The sequence below is a fragment of the Lissotriton vulgaris genome, chromosome 11, assembly GCF_964263255.1.
Source record: "Lissotriton vulgaris chromosome 11, aLisVul1.2, whole genome shotgun sequence".
Classification (NCBI taxonomy): domain Eukaryota; kingdom Metazoa; phylum Chordata; class Amphibia; order Caudata; family Salamandridae; genus Lissotriton; species Lissotriton vulgaris.
This window is the reverse complement of record NC_141699.1, coordinates 198,780,115-198,799,991: the sequence shown is the minus strand read 5'-3', so window position 1 is coordinate 198,799,991 and position 19,877 is coordinate 198,780,115. Positions and strand designations below refer to the sequence as shown.

The following is a 19,877-nucleotide window of genomic DNA, read 5'->3' as shown; positions in this document are numbered from 1 at the left end:
AAGTAAGAAAAATTGATCATGTGCCAGGAGGACTGCTTTAGCATCCACCAGTGACATAGGGTGAAACCACCCTGTCAGATTTGGGGGTCTCTGGTTGGCACAGGTAGGTACTTGTGACAAACAGGGACCCTCTCCTCTAGTCAGGTAAAGGGGATTACACACCTAAAATAACCCCTGCTCACCCTCTAGGTTAACGTGGCGCGAGCAGACAAGGCTTATTTCAGAGGCGTTGTAAGTTAAGCAGTTGTGACCACATACAGTAACCCAGTCAATCAATCAATCATAGAATTTGTATAGCTCGCTATTCACCTGTAAGGGTCTCAAGGCGCTGAGAGGGAGGGGGGGAGCGGGGGGTTGCTACTGCTCGAACAGCCAGGTCTTGAGTGACTTCCTGAAGGAGAGGTGAACCTGGGTCACCCGTAAGTGAGTGGGGAGGGAGTTCCATGTCTTGGAGGCCAGGTAGGAGAAGGATCTTCCTCCGACGGTGGATTTCCAAATTCTTGGGATGGAGGCGAGGGTGAGGCTGGCGGATCGGAGCTGCTGGTGGGTGTGTAGAAAGTGAGACGGCTGTTGAGGTACTTATGGCCCAAGTCATGGAGAGCCTTGTGTGCGTGGGTGAGGAGTCTGAACGTGATGTTGTTGACGGGGAGCCAGTGCAGGTCTTTCAGGTGAGCGGAGATGTGGCTGCGGCGCGTGATGTCGTGCTGAGGCGTTCTGGATGCGCTGGAATCTTTTCTGGAGTTTGGCTGTGGTTCCAGCGTAGAGGGTGTTCCCATAGTCCAGACGGCTGGTGACGAGGGCCTGGGTGACCGTCTTCCTGGTTTCGGTGGGGATCCATCAGAAGATCTTTCGGAGCATGCGCAGGGTGTTAAAACAGGATGATGAGACTGCGTTCACTTGCTTGGTCATCGTGAGGGAGGAGTCCAGGATGACGCCCAGGTTGCGTGCGTGGTCCGTTGCTTTGGGTGCCCTGCCCAGGGCAGGCGGCCACCAGGAGTCATCCCAGGCGGAGGGCGATGATCCCAGGATGAGGACTTCCGTCTTGTCTGAGTTCAGTTTCAGGCAGCTGTTCTTCATCCATTCGGCGACGTCTTTCATCCCTTCATGCAGGCTGGTTCTGGCGGTGGCGGGGTCGTTGGTGAGGGAGAGGATCAGCTGGGTGTCGTCGGCATAGGAGAGGATGTTGAGGTTGTGTTTGCGTGCGATGGCCGCGAGAGAGCTCATGTAGACGTTGAAGAGGGTTGGGCTGAGTGATGATCCTTGCGGTATGCCGCAGATGACTTCGTGGCTTCGGATCTGAACGGGGGGAGGCGGACTCTCTGGGTTCTTCCGGCGAGGAAAGACATGATCCACTCCAGTGCCTTCTCTTGGACTCCGATTTTGCTGAGGCGCTGCACTAGGGTGCGGTGGCAGACAGTGTCGAAGGCTGCAGAGAGGTCCAGGAGGATGAGGGCCGCTGTTTCCCCATTGTCGAGTAGGGATCTGATGTCGTCAGTGGCTGCGGTGAGGGCGGTCTCGGTGCTATGGTTGGCTCGGAAACCGGACTGCGAGGGGTCGAGGGATCCGCTCGTCTCGAGGAAGGCGGCAAGCTGTCTGTTGACGGTTTTCTCGATGACTTTGGCAGGAAAAGGGAGGAGCGAGATGGGGCGGTAGTTCTGGAGGTCGGTGGGGTCTGCTGTTGGTTTCTTCAGGAGGGCGCTGAGCTCGGCGTGCTTCCAGATCTCCGGGAAGGTGGCGGTGTTGAAGGAGGTGTTGATGATGTCCCGGAGTTGTGGTGCGATGATGGAGTCGGCCTTGTTGAAGATGTGGTGGGGGCAGGGGTCGGTTGGTGATCCGGAGTGGATGGTGTTCATCGTGCGGGTGGTGTCTTCGGTGCTGACCGGGGTCCAGGCGCAGAGGATGGTGGTGGGGGGCGTTGGTTTAGTGGTTGGGTGCGTGGTAGGTGACAACACTACAAATGGACACCACACAGGTTTTATGTAAAAAATAAGTAGACTTTATATAGGGTTACCACAAGACCATAAACAACAGAAATACACACTATGATTACTTTAAGATGGTAGATTAAGCTTAGTTCAGTTCAGTTCTTAGATGCGACACTCTGCGTCAATGTACCATAAGTTACGTTGCGCTTCCACAACAAGCAATGTCGCAGCGATGGGAAATGCGTCAGAAGTCAGGGGCAAAGAAATAAAGACATGAAGATCTTCCAGATGCGGCACGCTTCCCAGGGATGCGAGAAGCTCTCGGTTCGATGCGTGGACTGCAGCGGACAGCGGAGACACCCTTACGATGCGACAGCAACAGCTCCAGTGGCGACGCTCTTCTCCACGATGCCTGAAGCTTCCGCTCGATGCGACAACTACAGCGGCGACATCCAAGATGCGACGGCAGCAGCTCCGACGGCGGCGCGCTTCTCGGGGATGCGAGGTGCTCTTTGTCGATGCGGTGCAATGCAACAATTCCAGTGGAGACACCCTCCTTCTCTGGAGTTGCGACGGCAGGCCCAGCGACGGCGACACGCTCCAACCTCGTTGAGAGATTCTTCTCCTGATACGGTGAAGTGCGACAGCTCCAGCGGCGACACCCTCCTTCTTCGGAGTTGCGACGGCAACAGCAGCGACGGCGAAATGCTTCCTCTTCGTTGCTACACGCTTCTCTCCGATGCGGCGCAGTGCGACAGTTCCAGCAGCGACACCCTCCTTTCTCCGGAGTTGCGACGGCAGGCACAGCGACGGCGACACACTTCTTCTCGTTGAGTCGCGCTTCCAGCTCCTTGTGACACGCAGTTCCTCAGAAGGCCCAAAACAGCAGCATGCACTTCCAAAAGAACTCTGGGGAGCTGGGGTTATAGGCTGTTGTACCTGAGACTTCAACAGGAGGCAAGCCCTTTTCCAAGCCCTTGAGATCCTTCACAAGTTGAAAGCAAAGTTACAAAGTTCCTTTCTCCTTCCTTTGGCAGTAAGGCAACCACTGCAGGCAAATCCCCCAAGAAGCACTTCAGCTTGGGAATAGTCTCTTCCTCAGTTTCTTCAGGTTCCTCTCCTCAGTAAAGGTTTCTTCTTGTAGTCCAAAAGTTATCTCATTTCATGGGATCAGGGTCCCAATATTTATACCCAGAAATCCTTTGTTCTCTGAGGGGAGAGGGGCCTTTGCCCAGTCCAAACCAGTTCTGAAGCACTCTGTTTACCAGACTTCTCCTTCCCTTTCACAGTGCAGGGCATGCACATCAGACGACCCACAGGAGGTGGAGCCAGCATTGTGGAAGGCAAGTACAGTCCTGGAGCACTCTGTTGACAGGACTCCTCTTCTTTCAGTGTGCAGGGGAGAGACATCAGCCGCTCCCCAGGGGGTGGAGCCAGCATTGAGGAAGGCAGGCACAGCCCTATTCAAGGTTCAGGTGCACTCCTCCCTCCCATCCAGATGCAGATCTCTCTATTCACCACTGGGTGACTCAGCCTGTCTCCTGGAATTCCCCAGCCCTGTCACTCACAGAAAGCAGACATAGGAACACACAAACTAGCAGATGCAGGTTTGAATGGTTAGACAAGCAAATACCTACTTTCTAAAAGTAGTATTTGCAAACACAGAATATTAAAATACACTTTACTAAAAGATGTATTTTATTATTCTGAGTTCATGCATACTAAACTCTAATTTCTACAATGTTCTCTGAGCCCGTTAGGATTATAAAATGTAACAGTTCTAACAGCCCATTCTGGCCTATGGAGAACAAGTAGCCTTGCAATAGTGAAAAACACAAATGGCTGTAATTCACTATTAGGACATGCCACACACACCAGGGCTTGTCCTACCTTATACTTACAATGCACCCTGCCCTTGGGCCTACCATAGGGGTGACTGATATGAAGAAAAGGGAAGGTTCAGGGACTGGGAAGTGGGTGCACTTGCCCAGTCAGCATGACAGTACCAGACTGCACGCAGGCTCTGCTATGGCAGACGGCAGACACATTTTACAAGACTGCTTCTGTGGGTGGCACAACCAGTGCTGCAGGCCCACCAGCAGCATTTGGATTACACGCCCTGGCACACACAGTGCACTAGACTAGGGTCTGACAAGTAAACCAAAATAGCCAAACATGGAATCACTAATCCATACATCAATTTACAATAGGGAGCACTTGCACTGTGGCACTGAATAGCAGTGGCACCGTGCCCAAAGCATCGCAAAAATACATGAGGCAACAGCAAAAAATGAAAGGGAGACCCACACCAATGGTGCCAGGTCTAACACACCCATATTGTCACATCATATAATCCTAATGAACAAGTTACTTACCTTCGGTAACGCTTTTTCTGGTAGATACAATATCTGCTTGTGGATTCCTCACCTTGTGAATATCCCCTTGCGTCAGAAACATTCGGAAATTATTTTTGTAGCTTCGCGCCGACGTGGACGACGTCATAGAGGCACGGCATCGCGCGCGACTCCGCTGACGTCACCGACACCATAATAGGCCCATGCCGGCGTGATGGCATCAGTTCCGCCCTTTTTCTGTGCCTTCGAGGCACACGGACGGACCGATGATAGTAGATATATACACAGTATACACAGTACACAAATGTCAAGATAACACACACAGTGTGAAGCAAATGCAGGAATGCAATAGAAATAAAACATTTCCTTGACAATAAAATATATTTACATTACAATAAACTCAGGTATAGAAGAGTGGACAACGGGGAGGCGGGTGAGTCAGTGAGGAATCCACAGTCAAATATTGTATCTACCAGAAAAAGCGTTACCGAAGGTAAGTAACTTGTTCTTCTGATAGATACATCTGCCAGTGGATTCCTCACCTTGTGGATGGAGTCCCAAAGCAGTCCTCACTCCCGGAGGAGGGTGTCCACTCTCCTATACCAGAAAGTCCTGGAGAACAGAGCGCGCAAAGTGGCCGTCCCTCTTCACCTCGGTATCTAAGCAGTAATGCTTCGCGAACGTCTGAAGGAGGCCCAAGTTGCCGCTCTGCAAATATCCTCAACAGGTACACCTCTAGACCAAGCAGATGTTGAAGACTTAGCTCTATTAGAATGAGCCCTTATACCCTCTGGAGGTTCCTTACCCGCCAGGGAGTAGCAGATCTTGATGCATAGTATGATCCACCTCGAGAGCGTGCGCTTGTGCGCTGCCTTCCCCTTCATACAGCCAGCAAATCCAACAAACAGCTGGTCATCCAACCTGAACTCTCTTGTCCTGTCAAGGTAAAAGCTCACCGTCCTCTTAGGGTCCAAGCGGTGAAGTCTCTCCTCCTCCTTGGAAGGGTGAGGGGGGAGGATAGAAGGTAGGGAGGGTAATGGACTGCCCCAGATGGAAAGGAGTTACAACCATCGGCAGAAAAGCAGCCCTGGTCCTGAGAACCATTAGTTCAGCATGAATGGACAAAAATGGGGGCTTCGAACTAAGAGCTTGAAGCTCACTTACCCTCCTTGCCGACGTAATTGCTACCAGAAAAATAGTCTTAAAAGACAAAAGTCTCAAGGGACACTTGTGTAAAGGCTCGAAAGGCGAACCCATCAAGAATGTAAGTACAAGGTTCAAGTCCCACTGAGGCAAAATAAAAGGTGTAGGAGGACATTTATTGGTAACGCCCTTAATGAATCGTAAAACAATAGGAGATTTAAACAAAGAGGGCTGGTCCAGCAGACAAAGGAAAGCAGATAAGGCCGATAGATAACCTTTGATAGTTGCCACCGCAAAACCCTGCTGGGCCAAGGATAGTGCAAATTGAAGTATATTGGACAAACAAGCCCTTAAAGGGTCTACAGACTTCTCCCCACACCAAGCAACAAATTTAGACCATCTATAAGAATAAATGGACTTAGTGGAGTCACGCCTGGCCGATAAGATGACATCCACCACATCGTGCGAGAGAAAAGCAATTCAGGTTGCCCCGCTCAATCTCCCGGAATGAAGGTGTAAGGTCTGGAGGTGGGGGTGTAGAACCTGCACCTCCATCTAGGAGAGAAGATCTGCCCTGTGAGGGAGACGGAGCGGAGGGCACAAGGAGAGGTGGAGAAAATCAGTGTACCACACCCTTTTAGGCCAATCCGGGGCGATCAATATAACTTGGGCCCGGTCTTGGCGAATCTTCCTCAGAACCCGAAGAATCAAAGGTATCGGAGGAAACGCGTAAAGGAGTTGTGAGTCCCAACTCAACTGAAACGCGTCCCCCAGTGCTCCTTGCATTGGATACTGGAGACTGCAGAATAACTGGCAGTGAGCATTCTCGAGAGTGGCAAACAGGTCCACCTGAGGAGTTCCCCACGTCTGAAAGACATATTGAACTACCTCCGGATGGACGGATGGAGCCTCCACTCGTGGTCGGCAGAGAACTGCCGACTGAGACTGTCCGCACGTACGTTCAGAACCCCGGCCAGATGATTTGCCATCAGACAAATCTGATGGTCCTGAACACAGGACCAGAGACGCAGAGCCTCCCTGCTGAGACACTGCGACCCCACTCCTCCCTGCTTGTTGATATACCACATTGCGGTCGTGTTGTCCGTTAGGACTTGAACCGACTGACCGCGAAGGGAAGGGAGGAAGGCCTTGAGCGCTTAACGCACGGCCCGCAACTCTAGAAGGTTGATGTGAAGCAACCTTTCCTCTGGAGACCTAAGACCCTTGACCTCCAGATCCCCCAGACGAGCACCCCACCCTAGAGTGGATGCATCCGTTATCACTGTGGCCACCGATGGAGGTAGCTGAAAAGGCTTTCCTTGTGACAGATTGCCTTCCACGCCAAGACAGATCCGCCGTAGTTTCTCTGGAGATCCTGACCGACTCCCTGAGATCTCCGCTGTGCTGATACCACTGCATGTGGACGCACCACTGGAGTGCCCTCATGTGCCAGCGTGCATGGTTGACCAACAGAATGCAAGATGTCATCAGACCGAGCAGACGTAGAACCTTCAAGACTGGAACGACCACTCCATTGTAAAATAAAGGAATCATTTTCTGAATGTCGTGAATCCTTTGAGGAGGAGGGAATGCACGACACACAGTAGTGTCCAGTACCGCACCTATGAACAGGTTGCGCTGGGAGGACACCAGGCGAGATTTGGGTACATTTATCAAAAAACCCAACTTGTGTAACAACGGAGTTGTCACTTGCAGATGATGGAGCACTATCAATGGAGATTCTGCTTTGATCAGCCAATTGTCCAGATACAGGAATACCGGTATGCCCGATCTTCTGAGATGCGCAGCCACCACAGCCATCACCTTGGTGAAGACTCGAGGCGCAGTAGTAAGACCAAACGGAGGGACCGTAAACTGGTAGTATTGCGATCCAACCGGGAAACGGAGATACTTCCTGTGCTACTTCAGGATGGGAATATGAAAATACGCATCCTGTAAATCGATTGACACCATCCAGTCTTCTTCCAGCAGCGTTTGAAGAACCTGTGCAAGGGTGAGCATCTTGAACTTCTCCTGCTTCAGGTAAAGATTCAAGATCCTGAGATCCAAGATTGGACGAAGTCTGCCATCCTTCTTGGGGATCAGAAAATACCGGGAGTAGCACCCCTGACCCCTTTCCTGCTCTGGAACCACCTCTATCGCACCCTTTCTGAACAGAGCAAGGACTTCTTCTTGCAGGAGAAGCAAGTGGTCCTCCGAACAATAACCCTGCCAAGGAGGGTAATTTGGGGGAAATTCCTGAAAGGGAAGAGCATACACATTCTCCACGAGATTGAGAACCCAAAGATCTGATGTAATCAATTCACAATCTCGCAGAAAATGGGTAAGCCGGCCCCCAACTGGACCCACATGATCCGGAATGGCGGATCTAGGGCTGCTTTGCTGCGTTGGCAGGGGGCTGGGAAGGGGAAGGGGAAGAGGAGGAGGAGGAGGCTTGACGACCTCTAGGGCGAGCTCTCTGTCTGCCTCTGTACGACTTGTACAGCGTATTTTGCTGCTGCTGTGGCTGCTGCTGAGATGGTTTGTAGGACCGAAAGGAAGACCTGCCAAATCCTCTGAACCGCCTCCCAGGAGTACCTCTGGTCTGAAGGCCCAAAGACTTTGCTGTCGCCCTGCTGTCTTTAAATCGTTCTAAAGCAGCCCAGCCTTCTTGACAAACAATCTGACCCATCAAAGGGCAAATCCATCAAGTGAGACTGAACATCTGCAGAGAATTCTGATGACTTTAACCATGCAGCTCTCCTAGTGACCACCGAAGAGCCCATGACACTCGCCACCGAATCAGCTGTGTACAGCCCACTCTGGATTACTTGCCTTGCAGCAGCCTGAGTGTCCTAAATTACTTCCTGAAAGTCCTTTCTATCCCCTTCAGGAATTTTAGGCACCAACTGTTTCACGGAATCCATCAAGGCATGAATGTAACGTCCCATCAGGCAAGTTGCATTAGTAGATTTTAACGCCATGCTGGCTGAGAAGACCATCTTTGCTGCCTGATCTTGTTTCCTCAACTCTTTTTCCCCAGGAACCTGCGGAAAAGCACGCGCAGACTTCTTTGAGCAGGCAGCCTGCTCAACCAAACTCTCAGGCAGGGGGTGTGTAGACAAAAAGTCCGGGTCATTAGGCGCCACCCTATACCTCCTCGCAACCGCCCTTGACACGGCAGGGGCTGTCAGAGGTTTCTTCCACACCTCATAAATGGGTTCTGCCAAAGCATCATTGAATGGAAGCATTGGTTCAATCACAGAGGAAGGTGAATGAAGGACCTCCGTAAGAAGATTTGATTTATATTCAGCGGTAGGCAGATTAATATTTAGCAATTCTGCCGCCTTTTTTATAACGACATGGTAAGGCGTCACATCCCTAGAGGGTACATCAGATACCGAGGCAAAATCCCACTCAGGAGACAGTTCCAGGCCACTAGCCTCCCTCAGGTCATCAAAAGGATCCTCTGAATCCTGTAGCTCACCTTCCTCCATAGCTTCATCCTGATACCTCTCCTCCTCCATAAGCCTCTGGGACTCACGCCTCGACCTCTCCCTCATAAATGAAGCCGACAGATCCATAACCCACTCCGCCGGAGTCGGTGCTGGCGTCGAAGCCGACGTCGGACGAGGCAGCTTAATTCGAGGTCGAACCGGATTCGGAATCGGAGTCGAGGGTATCGGCGTCGATGAAAACGGCGTCGATGGAATTGGCGTCAATGGATTCGGCGTCGACGGCTTCAGCGTCGAAGGCTTCGTCGGCGCCGGAAAATGCCAATGCGGTGCTGGAGCCGGCATGAATGGCATAAAGGGTGCCGGAGCATAAGCCTGGGGGACACCCAGATTAAATGCCAAAGGACCCGTGGGACCAACCGGCGCACCAGAGGGGTACATTGCTCTGGAGTAAACTCCAAACATGGCATTCAGGAACTGTGTTGGATCCTGACCTGGAGCAGGAAAGGCTGGATACGAGCCCCCGGGTTGCTCTCGAAGGGAGCGGAGTCGTCACAACATCGACCTCCACTTCAGGCTGGTACACCGGGGTCGATGGACCCGCAGACAACGGAGCTTCGCCTTCACCAACTTCCTCCACCTCATATCATCCTCCTGACCAGAAGGATTGGACGGAATGGATTCACTATCTGCTTCGGTGACCCAGGCGAATCCGCACGCGAAGCCTCACCCTCGGAGTCCTGTGCTTCCGAAGCCGAAGACACCACCTCCTTCCGAAGCAGCTTAACCTGCGACTTCGGTCTCGAACTCGAGTCCTTCTCAGAAGGATGTCTGGACTCATGGCTTCTCTTCTTGTGCTTCTTCTTCGAAGACCTCGAAGCATGAGCAGAAGACGACTCCGAGCGCGACCTCGAACGAGACCTCGACCGCCGAGTTCGCGACTTTGAAGACTTCTTTTCTTTCTTACTTTTCAATTTAGCAACGAGGAGCTTCGTCTCCCTCTCGCGAAGGGCCTTCGGAGTTATCTTCTTGCATGACAGGCATTCCTTGACGTCATGGTCTGAGCTCAGACACCAGACGCAGCACTCATGCGGGTCAGGGATTGACATTGTCTTGCCACATTCCCCGCAAGCTTTAAATCCTGTCTTCTTCTACGACATCTCAACAGAAGACAATGAAACACAGAGTAAACCACAAAGTAACAAAGTTACTGTACAGCTACAGACGATTCCTTGAAAACCGTTAGCGCCGACGACGCGGAAAAAAGGGAACTGATGTCATCACGCCGGCGTGAGCCTATTATGGTGTCGGTGACGTCAGCGGAGTCGCGCGCGATGCCGTGCCTCTTATGACGTCGTCCACGTCCGCGCGAAGCTACAAAAAGAATTTCCAAATGTTGCTGACACAAGGGGATATTCACAAGGTGAGGAATCCACTGGCAGATGTATCTATCAGAATTCTGCTACAATAAAAGGAAGGTTGTTTTGCAGCATGTGTGCCTAGAAGCACTATACCCATTATTGAAAGCGAAAGGTATTCTCTTTCATCTAGTTGTTGAAGTACTACAGTGAGGTACCTCTCAATGAGAGACACTCACACTTTCTGACTAATGCTGCTGTCATTAACAAGATCTGTATAGCTTAACGTGAAGGACCTTCGCATGTCAATATGCAAAATGGTGAAGAATGACTTTGAAACCAGTGGCACAATAACATGTGGCGCTGCATGGCTCACAGGTGCTAAGGGTATTCAGTAACCGTAACCATCACTTGTTCTCTAACTTGAGCTAGCAAAGAGTAACCTCTCCTATAGAATCTGTCCTTTTTGGAGATCCAGGTGTAAGCCCTTGCTTATTTAAGCCACAAAGCATTAACAGGTCTACAGAGACTTTGGCGTAATATGAGGATGCAGAGCATCATCGTTTCCTCTATTCTCTGCTATAAGTTAAACTGTCCTCAAACAACTAGGTGCCATTCTCCTTAAAATAATGCAACTATGTAGGATGAATAGGTATTGATGTCTTCACTGTCCATCTTATAAGCCACATGGATAAACAACTGAACCAAAGATCTCGAGAGCTGGGACAATAAATTCAGAAACTTTCAGAAAGAAAGACAAATCCTATCAGAAAACCACAACACAAGAAAATAAAATGGGCACTGAGTTAGACGAGTTGAAACTTCCAATGCACACTCGAGAATCAATAATATTTTCTGAAGTAGGGGAGGCACTGCTGTCATATCCAAAAGAGGCTTTTGTTGTTCAGCAGTCTGCTAAATTAACATATCATATTCAACATGGGGTTAAGGTAGCCAAATATTTGGAGTGGAATACAGATTAAAAACAAGCATTTGCAATGCAATAGGTCTGCGTTTACGCAAGTTTAAGCCATTGGCATTGTAAATGACAATGCCTTTTATGTTTTAAAACCAAAACATAAATAAAAAGCATTGTCATTTACAATGCCAATAGCATAAACTAGTGTAAATATGAGACCTATCCACTCCATCCATCCATCCCCTCCACTCCATTCATCCATCCATCCATCCCTCATTCCATCCATTCATACATCCCCTCCACTCCATCCATCCCCAATCCATCGCTATCATCTTGCAAATCATCTTTATACACCAATACAGACTTTGCTAAAAATGTAATGCAACACATTGTCATATACAATGCCAATAACTCAAACTTTAATGCTGCGACACCTATTGCATTGCAAATGCTTGGTGTTGTAAGTTGTAGCTTGGTGAAGAGATGTGTAACATAAGTAACTGAAAATCTGTGTTGTGACTTTTTTTAAGAGTGGCAATATATTGTAGTTGGCGAGCGTATTCTTAAGCCGTCCAAACACTGCCACCTTAAGAGCGCCTGTCAGTGTATCTCCAAGAGAATCTGTAGAGATAAGGTGCAGTATGAGGAGTGGAAGTAAAAGATGCCAAACCCTAGCCCCCATAAACCCAATCTATTAAAGCAGGGACCTCCTGTAAAAGGCAAGAGTAGGTCAAGCTCCATTCCCATTTTGTCCAGGTCTATCCGCTCGGACTGATGTCACCTTCACCATTTATTGTCAATAGGGATACAATGAAGTTGACACTGCTAACAGTTAAAAGGGCTGAGATCAGTATTTCATTTCACGAAGACCATGTGCCATCTGCAAAATTGCAATGTGTCTCTGGCCTGGGCTGGACCAAGGTCTAGGTAAAGTATTGCTTAAAGTTTCTCTGGCCCTGTGACAGCTTGTGACAGTCAAACACTGATCTGCTGAACACATCTGTGTGTACTCAAACAGTACATTTTGTCAAAATTTGAGACATAATGCAGTCAAATAAATCTCAGAATATGCACAGATACATGCCTGCTTCCACTAATGTTATGTCAGGTTTAGACCAGAGTATAACATTGATCCACTATGTCAGCCTGCAGCCGTTGGTACATGTGTGCTCTTAGTGAGGAGTTGGTGACTTGAAGAGCTGCAACACTGGAGTGTATACGTTTTTATGTATGTAGGGCTCGGCTAAGTTTTATTTAACAATGATGTTGGAAGGTAAAAATGCTAATTATTATTCAGGTGCACATACACAGTGAAAGGACGACTGCTACTTCACTTTCTATTTGAAAACACCACAATGCCTTCTTAGAGATGGGTTTCAAATGTTCTGGAGGGAGCATGAGCTGAAGGGCTGTAGAGGAAGCGTACTGCAGGCTGCTAGGGCCCAGGGACTACGTGTACCTTCAACCTAATTTCCATGTTGCTATTTTGAAGAACACTGTTTTGCATCACATTATTCCATCCCCTCACAACCAGTCTCAAACTGAGGAAGAAAACAGAGCCGCGGGTGACTAAGGTACACTGCAGGGCTACGGTTCTGTACTGACTCAGGGGGTGTGTTTACGTATATTGTGAGGTAGAGTAAGCAGGAGTCATGGTAAACGTTCCTGCTGAGTTTACAAATGCACATGTGCTTTAAAAATAAAGTCCTAATCTACGTGTTATTGTATGCATGTTTGTTTACAATACACATGGATTCGCCGAATCAGGGAAGTAAATATATTGGTAAATAGCAGAGTTCAACATACAGAATAACGTCGGTCTGTTAAGAATTACAATATTCACATTTAATTAATACCCTGAGTGAGCAGACGTTCATTCGTGAGCTCAACTTAGTTGCCAGCAGTGATGTGTAATCATGTGAATAGTCTTTCCGTGATGAAGTACAGGTGCGCTGCGAACACTCCTCATAATGGGGCGTTTTCCACTTGAAATAGACCTAAATATAGTCATAACAATGTAATAGCCTAACGCCTGTCATCTTAGACATAGAGGTGCGTTCATTCAGGAAAAAAAGGCTTGTTTAGAAACCAGCGACGCCAGCGCCAAAAGTCACTCACCGCAGCCTCGAGCAGAGCGGGCAGCCTCTAGCCTCAGGCTAATCGAAGGTAAGTCGGGAGGCATGCAGGAACAAGAGTCAGGCGGGACTGTGGCCATGATGTTACCCACCTCCAACTGTTACATCTGGGAAGGAAGCAGCATTACCCGGCTTGTGTATGTGTACAGTGAGGAAAGCCAGATTCCAACCACTATTGCGTGTGGAACCAAAACGGCGCCTCTGTGGTGGAATCAGTAAGAACAAGCACTGTGCAGGCAAAAGAAGAACAAGCGGGAGGCGGCTCGGGCGCAGCACGTCTTCCGGAGACGTGCGCGTTCACAGAGCTGAATCGGCTCGTGCACAGGCCAGTAGCGGCTCGTGCACAGCTCTATCTCCCTTGCCAGTTAACACGGTGACTATAGAACTCGCTGGCGGGAGCGCTTCGCGCTCCAACGCCAGCTCGACCTAAAAACATTGAGAAGTCACCAGGAGTAACAAGTATGTCCAGTCTTCAGAAAATATAGTGGGGTCATTGTTGTTCAGGGGAAATATGGTCATAAAACATATCTCAAGCAGCTGGAAAACTTAAATGATAGTAGAATTGATGTATCTGCAATTAAGTTTGTGAATGCACAAGTAAAAAGATCCAATACCATAAAGCTTTAGTAATACTGAATTAATTTTTTTTAACATTTGTACTCAACTGTAATGACTCCCTTTTCTTGCATTCTTCCTGGGGTATCGTGCAAATCAGCAAACTGTACAGCCACCTGGTGGTATATCGGCAGCAGGAGTTCTTCACGAGATTTTAGCTGACTTTCCAGCCTTTTACATTCATCTTCAGGCAGCTCTGGTGTGCCTAGATTTCCAAAACACAATCAAATGTTGAATCGCTCTCATTTATCGACATACATTCTGCTTATATTAACACATACAAGAACATAAAGGGTCAAGTCAAAACATCCAATAAATCAAAAATGACTAGGGATCAAGTTAAGAAATAAATGTACTGGTTTTACTCTTGTCACTCAAAATAAGACATTGATCTAAATTATCAAGTAGATGGCCTTGTAATATCTATATCACTGGAAAAAATGGTTATACCAATCAGTCAAACTCGATGTCATTCATACTAGTTGAAATCTATCAAAGTAAAAAGGCTTACACTCACTGAAACCGAGTGTTTTTGCTGCATGTGTTGCGTTTTAATGTAATACACTTTTTTAACTTAGTGGCAATGTACTTCTTGATGACACCACGTTTCAAGCGGACAAGAGCAGCATAATTCTTTGATGGACTACTTCAACAATATACTTGCAAAAGATGTCTTGGGAAGAACACTTGAGTAGATCTGGTTTTAAAACGTTTGTAAAAGAAGTCTATATAAATACATAATAATATTTTTTTGGGAACTATCATTAAAATTAAAGGGGTAAGATTGGGCATTTAAAGTTATATGCTCTCTAGTCCTCAATGTTCTCTGTGTGCCAAATAGGAAATTCATGTGGGAAATACTTTTTTGCCTAATGGTCCTCAGACTTCCTTGTCTAACCTTAAGGGAAAGATGGAAGATAGGAACATACCTAAATATACCTGTTAAGTGGCATAATCGTCATTGTTACATGTTCTGCTCAACTGCCTAAAAAGTTTAAATGAAATTAAAAAAAATCTTGGCCCCTTTTCCAGAATGTAGGAGTCTGAACTATGTCTGAATCACTGCTTTTTTGCTGAGCAGGTATACTGATGAAGCGTGTGCTTACGTGGCTAAATACCTACAGGTATTGTACATGTTATTGCATAAGAGATCAATATATTTGTAGGTTTACTTCTTTAGTTATGATGGTTAATATTAGCATCTTTTAAATTTGTTAATGAGAGTAAGCCATCAGCAACCCCAGTTATGGTCCTTAATGGATTCGAGCTTTCTATGTTGATGGTAAATAAAATAATAATAATAAATAATTTATTCGGTTTTTATCATTGTAAAACCATAAAAGCAACAATATAAAATTACAACATAGTACATTTTAAAAAGATATCTGAGGAAAAATAAATTCACTCAATTTTTAAAGGTTCTTCCGGTGCCTAATGATACATTTTAAAAAGTTCAATATATGATAACAGGTGCGCTCGGAGTCTAACATCTGTAAGGAGATCATGGCCAGACGGCATTGTCTGAAACCCCAAAGTTTTAGTTATGGAGATAACCAGATTTTCCTGTGAGGATGGAAATATTTACAGAACAGTATCGTGTGCATGCACGTTTGTGAGGAAATCTCATCACATGGGCATAAAGTCAATTTTGGTTCCCAAGTGTTCATTTGTGGGAAGGCCACTAATCTGTGAAAAAGATTGAGTCTAAATCTGGTCAGAAGCAAATAAAATAAACAAACCAAGTTACCCAGGGCATCAGTACACCAGGGGTCTCCCATGAGCTGCAGCATGTGTTATGCCACCCATGGGAGCCCACTTAAAGTACGAGTTATTTACCTTCAGTAACAATATATCTGGTAGAGACGTTGTCTAGCTGCAGATACCTTAACTTGGAATATCCCCAGGTGTGAGACTGGATCCGGAAATTATTTGCAGCAGCACCTCAGCGCGCCGCGGGACGGCGCCACACAACCCCGCCCTAACATCGTCCTCGTATGTGACGTCAGCGAGGTCATATAACTCCCTCCCGGCACGCTGACGTCAGTTTTCTTTGGAGAAACTTTTCCCTGGAGCCACCAACTAAAAAAACTGTGAAAGTATGGGAACAGTGTGCAAGGAATGAAAATTCCATGAATAAAGAAGGCGGATGGTGGAAGACACCATCCTAAAGACAGAATAGACACCGCCAACACATATAAGTGGAGGCTGTGAGAAAGAGCTCCGCAAGCCAAGCGGAGGCCCCTTCCCGAGTGCAACATAGGAAGAACCTCACCACAGACAGAAATAGACTGATAGTGCCATGTGGAACTGTGCCGTCCACTAAGAACGGAACACAGAAAGAACAACAGTCCACTGTAGGAAAGAAAGAGAAGACTGGCCTTTCCCCTCTAAAAACAGAGGTAGGAAACAGAGCACAACCGACCCTCAAAGAGGATGACCAAGAGGAGACCAGGACCCCGAGGCGGTAGAGCAGACTGAAGGTAAGGTAACTGGAGAGAAAAACCAACCTTCAAAGTCACCATATAACAGAAAAGAAGTCCCTCAGCAGAGGTTAACTGTATATGAAAGCCCCCAGGGGAGTGCAACCACCTGAAACCCCTGAAGATAAAACCCAATGGCAACTTTCTGATGGAGACCACCACCAGAAAAGGTCCTCGCAGAACGGGGAGGCCGGGTGAGCATTAAGGAATCTGAGGCTAGACAACGCCTCCACCAGATACATCGTTACCGAAGGTAAGTAACTCGTACACCTGATAGAGACATCTAGCCCCAGATTCCTTAACTTAGAATAGATACCACAGCCATACCCCAAAAGGGAGGCGGGCCTGCGACAGGACAACAGAAAGCGCCAGGCTTGTGATCCGGCAACAGGTTGACGGATAAAGGAAAAAAACTGTGGCAGAACAATCCGACAGCAACCCCAGCAGCTCGAAGAGCAGAAGCCACAGGATAGAAGATACCCGACAACAAGCCAGAATGGCGCCACACCACACCAGTATAAAAATGTCACCGACCACTTAGTCAATAACACCGACGTGGGACGGCTCAAGCATGGCTCCTGGTCTTCCTCAGCATCGCCTGGTTCTCAAAGCTCCAGTGACAAAGTCACTGTCGACTCTTGAGAACCTCACGACATCGGTGGGCTCGGTCTCTGTGCCCATGGTCACCTCCCTGTGGTAGACTCTATCCCCTCTGCTTGCAGGTTCCTCACTTCCAAAATCCACCCTTGGATTCTACGAGACTCCTCTACAGTCTTCTCCAGGGGCCTCTTGTTCGAAGTCGTCCATTGTTGTCTTCGGCAGGTTACGACGTCACTTCACCCCTAAGCACCCAGCTTCCCTGGTGTAGGTAACCTGGTTCCCGGGGGCATCCACAGGTGGGGTGGCTCTCTAACCTTCTGTCTTCCAAAGGGTTTCTTTGGGTCCTCTGGTAAGGTTCCTTTTTGAAAACTGCAACTGTGACTTCTCCATTGACTTCCATTGGCAAGCGGAAGTGTTCCCACTCTGCACACAGCCTCCGTGGGGTTCTGGGTACTTACCCAGGGTCGTTCCTTGTGTCACTGCCTCCTCTGAGTCTTCTGGTCCAAGCCCTGTTATTCTTTGCAGTTTGCATTCCAATTCTTAGTATATGGTTTTGTCTCCCCCTGGAGACCACTGTATTTTGTGCTAGTTATCTGATTGCTTTTGAAGTATTCTTGTGTGTTGTGTTGGTATCTCCCGGTAGGAGATATACCAATGTGATAGTGATATTGCGTAGTAATTAATAGACTCATGTTTGCTAAACACTGTGTGGTTTCCTTTAAACCTACCTGCAGTATAGATTAAACTGGTAAACAAGCTGCTTAACACTCCTTTAAGATAATCCTGAAGGCTGCTCTAAGCAGCTATCACTTTGAGAGCTTTCTATCTATATCAAAGACCACTAAAATCACCATTAAATGCTGCCTGGATTAGTGCAAAGTGCACCACTTGAATAAGTGTGCACCATTTGCTAAGCCAACCCCCTACAAAGGTGCTACTGATAACTTCTATTGCCATTTTGTTGTTGGTTTAGGAGTAGAAGGAATTTTACATCCAGAGCACAATTTCCTCAGAGTCATAGTTTCCCCAAAGACATTGAAAGATTGTCGCAACCAGCTCCCAGGCTCATGTGGAACAGACTGGGAAGCCGTACAAACGTACTGCCCTAACAGTGACATCACAGACACACTGGAAAGCTCCTCTGTACTACCGGAGTTACGAGCCACAAGCTGCATTGGTACTCCTACTCCCCTACAGACTTCGCTGATGCCATTGCACCCTACCCCTGCGCAGGAAAAAAGCTCCAACACCGTCCTCTGATGCCAGAAGAGCTACCAGCCGTTTGTAGGACGCAACAGCGTGGTCTATCTAGCAATAGGAGGGCACGAGCATGACCAGCCGCTTCTGCAGCTACTGCACTCCATTCTGCAGTAATGCAAGCTCCTTACTTTACCACCCCTGCACTGTGTGGCACTCAAATACACTCTTCTACTCACAACTCCTGTAGAACCAAACAAAATAGTCGCCCGCCACTGGCTTATCACTTGCATTCCATGGTTAGCTGCTCAACGTCTTGTCCGTGTTTTTTGCAGGACTATGCCAGTGCGTGTTAGAGCAAGTTAAAATAAGACCGACGGAACTGTCAAAGCGAGAAAATCTGCAGACAGGGAGGTGTGGCACCGCAAGCCGCACCAGGATCTGGTGTAGCTGCTTCTGCCGCACACGCCCTCATCCCTTAGCACAGACACACTAATGGTGTCTTATGCCGCTTAGGAGCGCACACTCACCCAGCTGACCACTTTCCATTTCACCTTGATATTTTAAGATATTTTAAATAAAAGCTCTCTGCTAGTTCCTACTAGTCTATGGTGATTTTTAAAACACTTGCGGGGCAGGCTGAAAGAGCAGGCAGGGCTAAGGCTGGAATCAGAAGGCTGGGGATCGAGGGCCAAGAGCGGGGCCAAGAACAGGGCTGTTGAGTCCACACAAGCCAAAACAATAATAGCCCTCACTCTCCCTCTTTGTTGCTCAGCGTACTTTCCTTCTTGCCACTCACTGCTATTCCATATCACACCTGCCCCTGCCTGCTTCCAACTGCCTACAGTACTGAGGCCTTCCTTGCAACACGGCCCTCCAATACACTCAGCGCAGCATTCGTCTTGCATCTGCCACACTACGCCTCTTCGGGGCCAAATTTGCTTATAAACCAAACAGCCGAGCCCCACCAGAGGGCGAATCTATCAGAGCATTCTGTACATCCTGAGAAAATCCAGAACCCCTCAACCATGTGTGCCTTCTGGTACTAATTGAAGTGCCCATTGCCCCTGCCAAAGAATCAGTAGTGTCCAGACCAGACTGTATATTCTGGCAGGCTGCAGCTTGGCCATTACTCAAAAGTTCAGAAAAATTTCCCTGGACATCATAAAGCAGTTTCATGCGATGGAGTTGGCAGAATCCAACAAAGCATGTATGTAGCAACCCAACAGGCAGATTGCGTTGTTGGCTTCAGTGCCATGCTGCCTGATGACAACACCTTTTTTGCCAATTGCTCCATCTTTTTGGATTACCTATCTGCCGGTAAAGAAGGAAAAGATCCAGGAGTCAGTGTCGATGGACAAGAAGCGTGAGCAACCAAACTCTCAGGTGAAGGGTGAGAAGACAAAATTAGCATATCCCCCTGGAACCGGCTTATATCTCCTAGCTACTGGTCTGGAAACAGCAGAGGTTGTCATAGGCTTCTGGCAAACGCCCAAAATTTGCTCAGTTAGATCCTCATTAAAAGGCAACAAAGATTCGGACAAAAGTAACAAAGAATGACGCACCTCAGTCAGCAAATTTGACTTAAGCTCTGTAGTAAGAAGAGCTAAGTCCAACATTTCCACCGCCTTCCTTCTAAATGTATGGGAAGAAGTGACTTACGGTGGTGGAATACCCTTTGGTGACAATGATTCGC

The 19,877-nt window shown here is 48.0% G+C and overlaps 1 protein-coding gene across 2 annotated transcripts in view; it reads right to left on the bottom strand.

Moving 5' to 3' along the window:
* The window catches only part of ACACB (acetyl-CoA carboxylase beta), a 1,895,698-nt gene that overhangs the window by 155,686 nt on the left and 1,720,135 nt on the right, over positions 1-19,877 (bottom strand). For both annotated transcript variants that reach the window (XM_086943101.1, XM_086943102.1), the window contains one exon: positions 13,955-14,109. In XM_086943101.1, the coding sequence (XP_086799227.1) occupies positions 13,955-14,109 (155 nt within the window). The remainder of the gene's footprint in view (positions 1-13,954; positions 14,110-19,877) is intronic.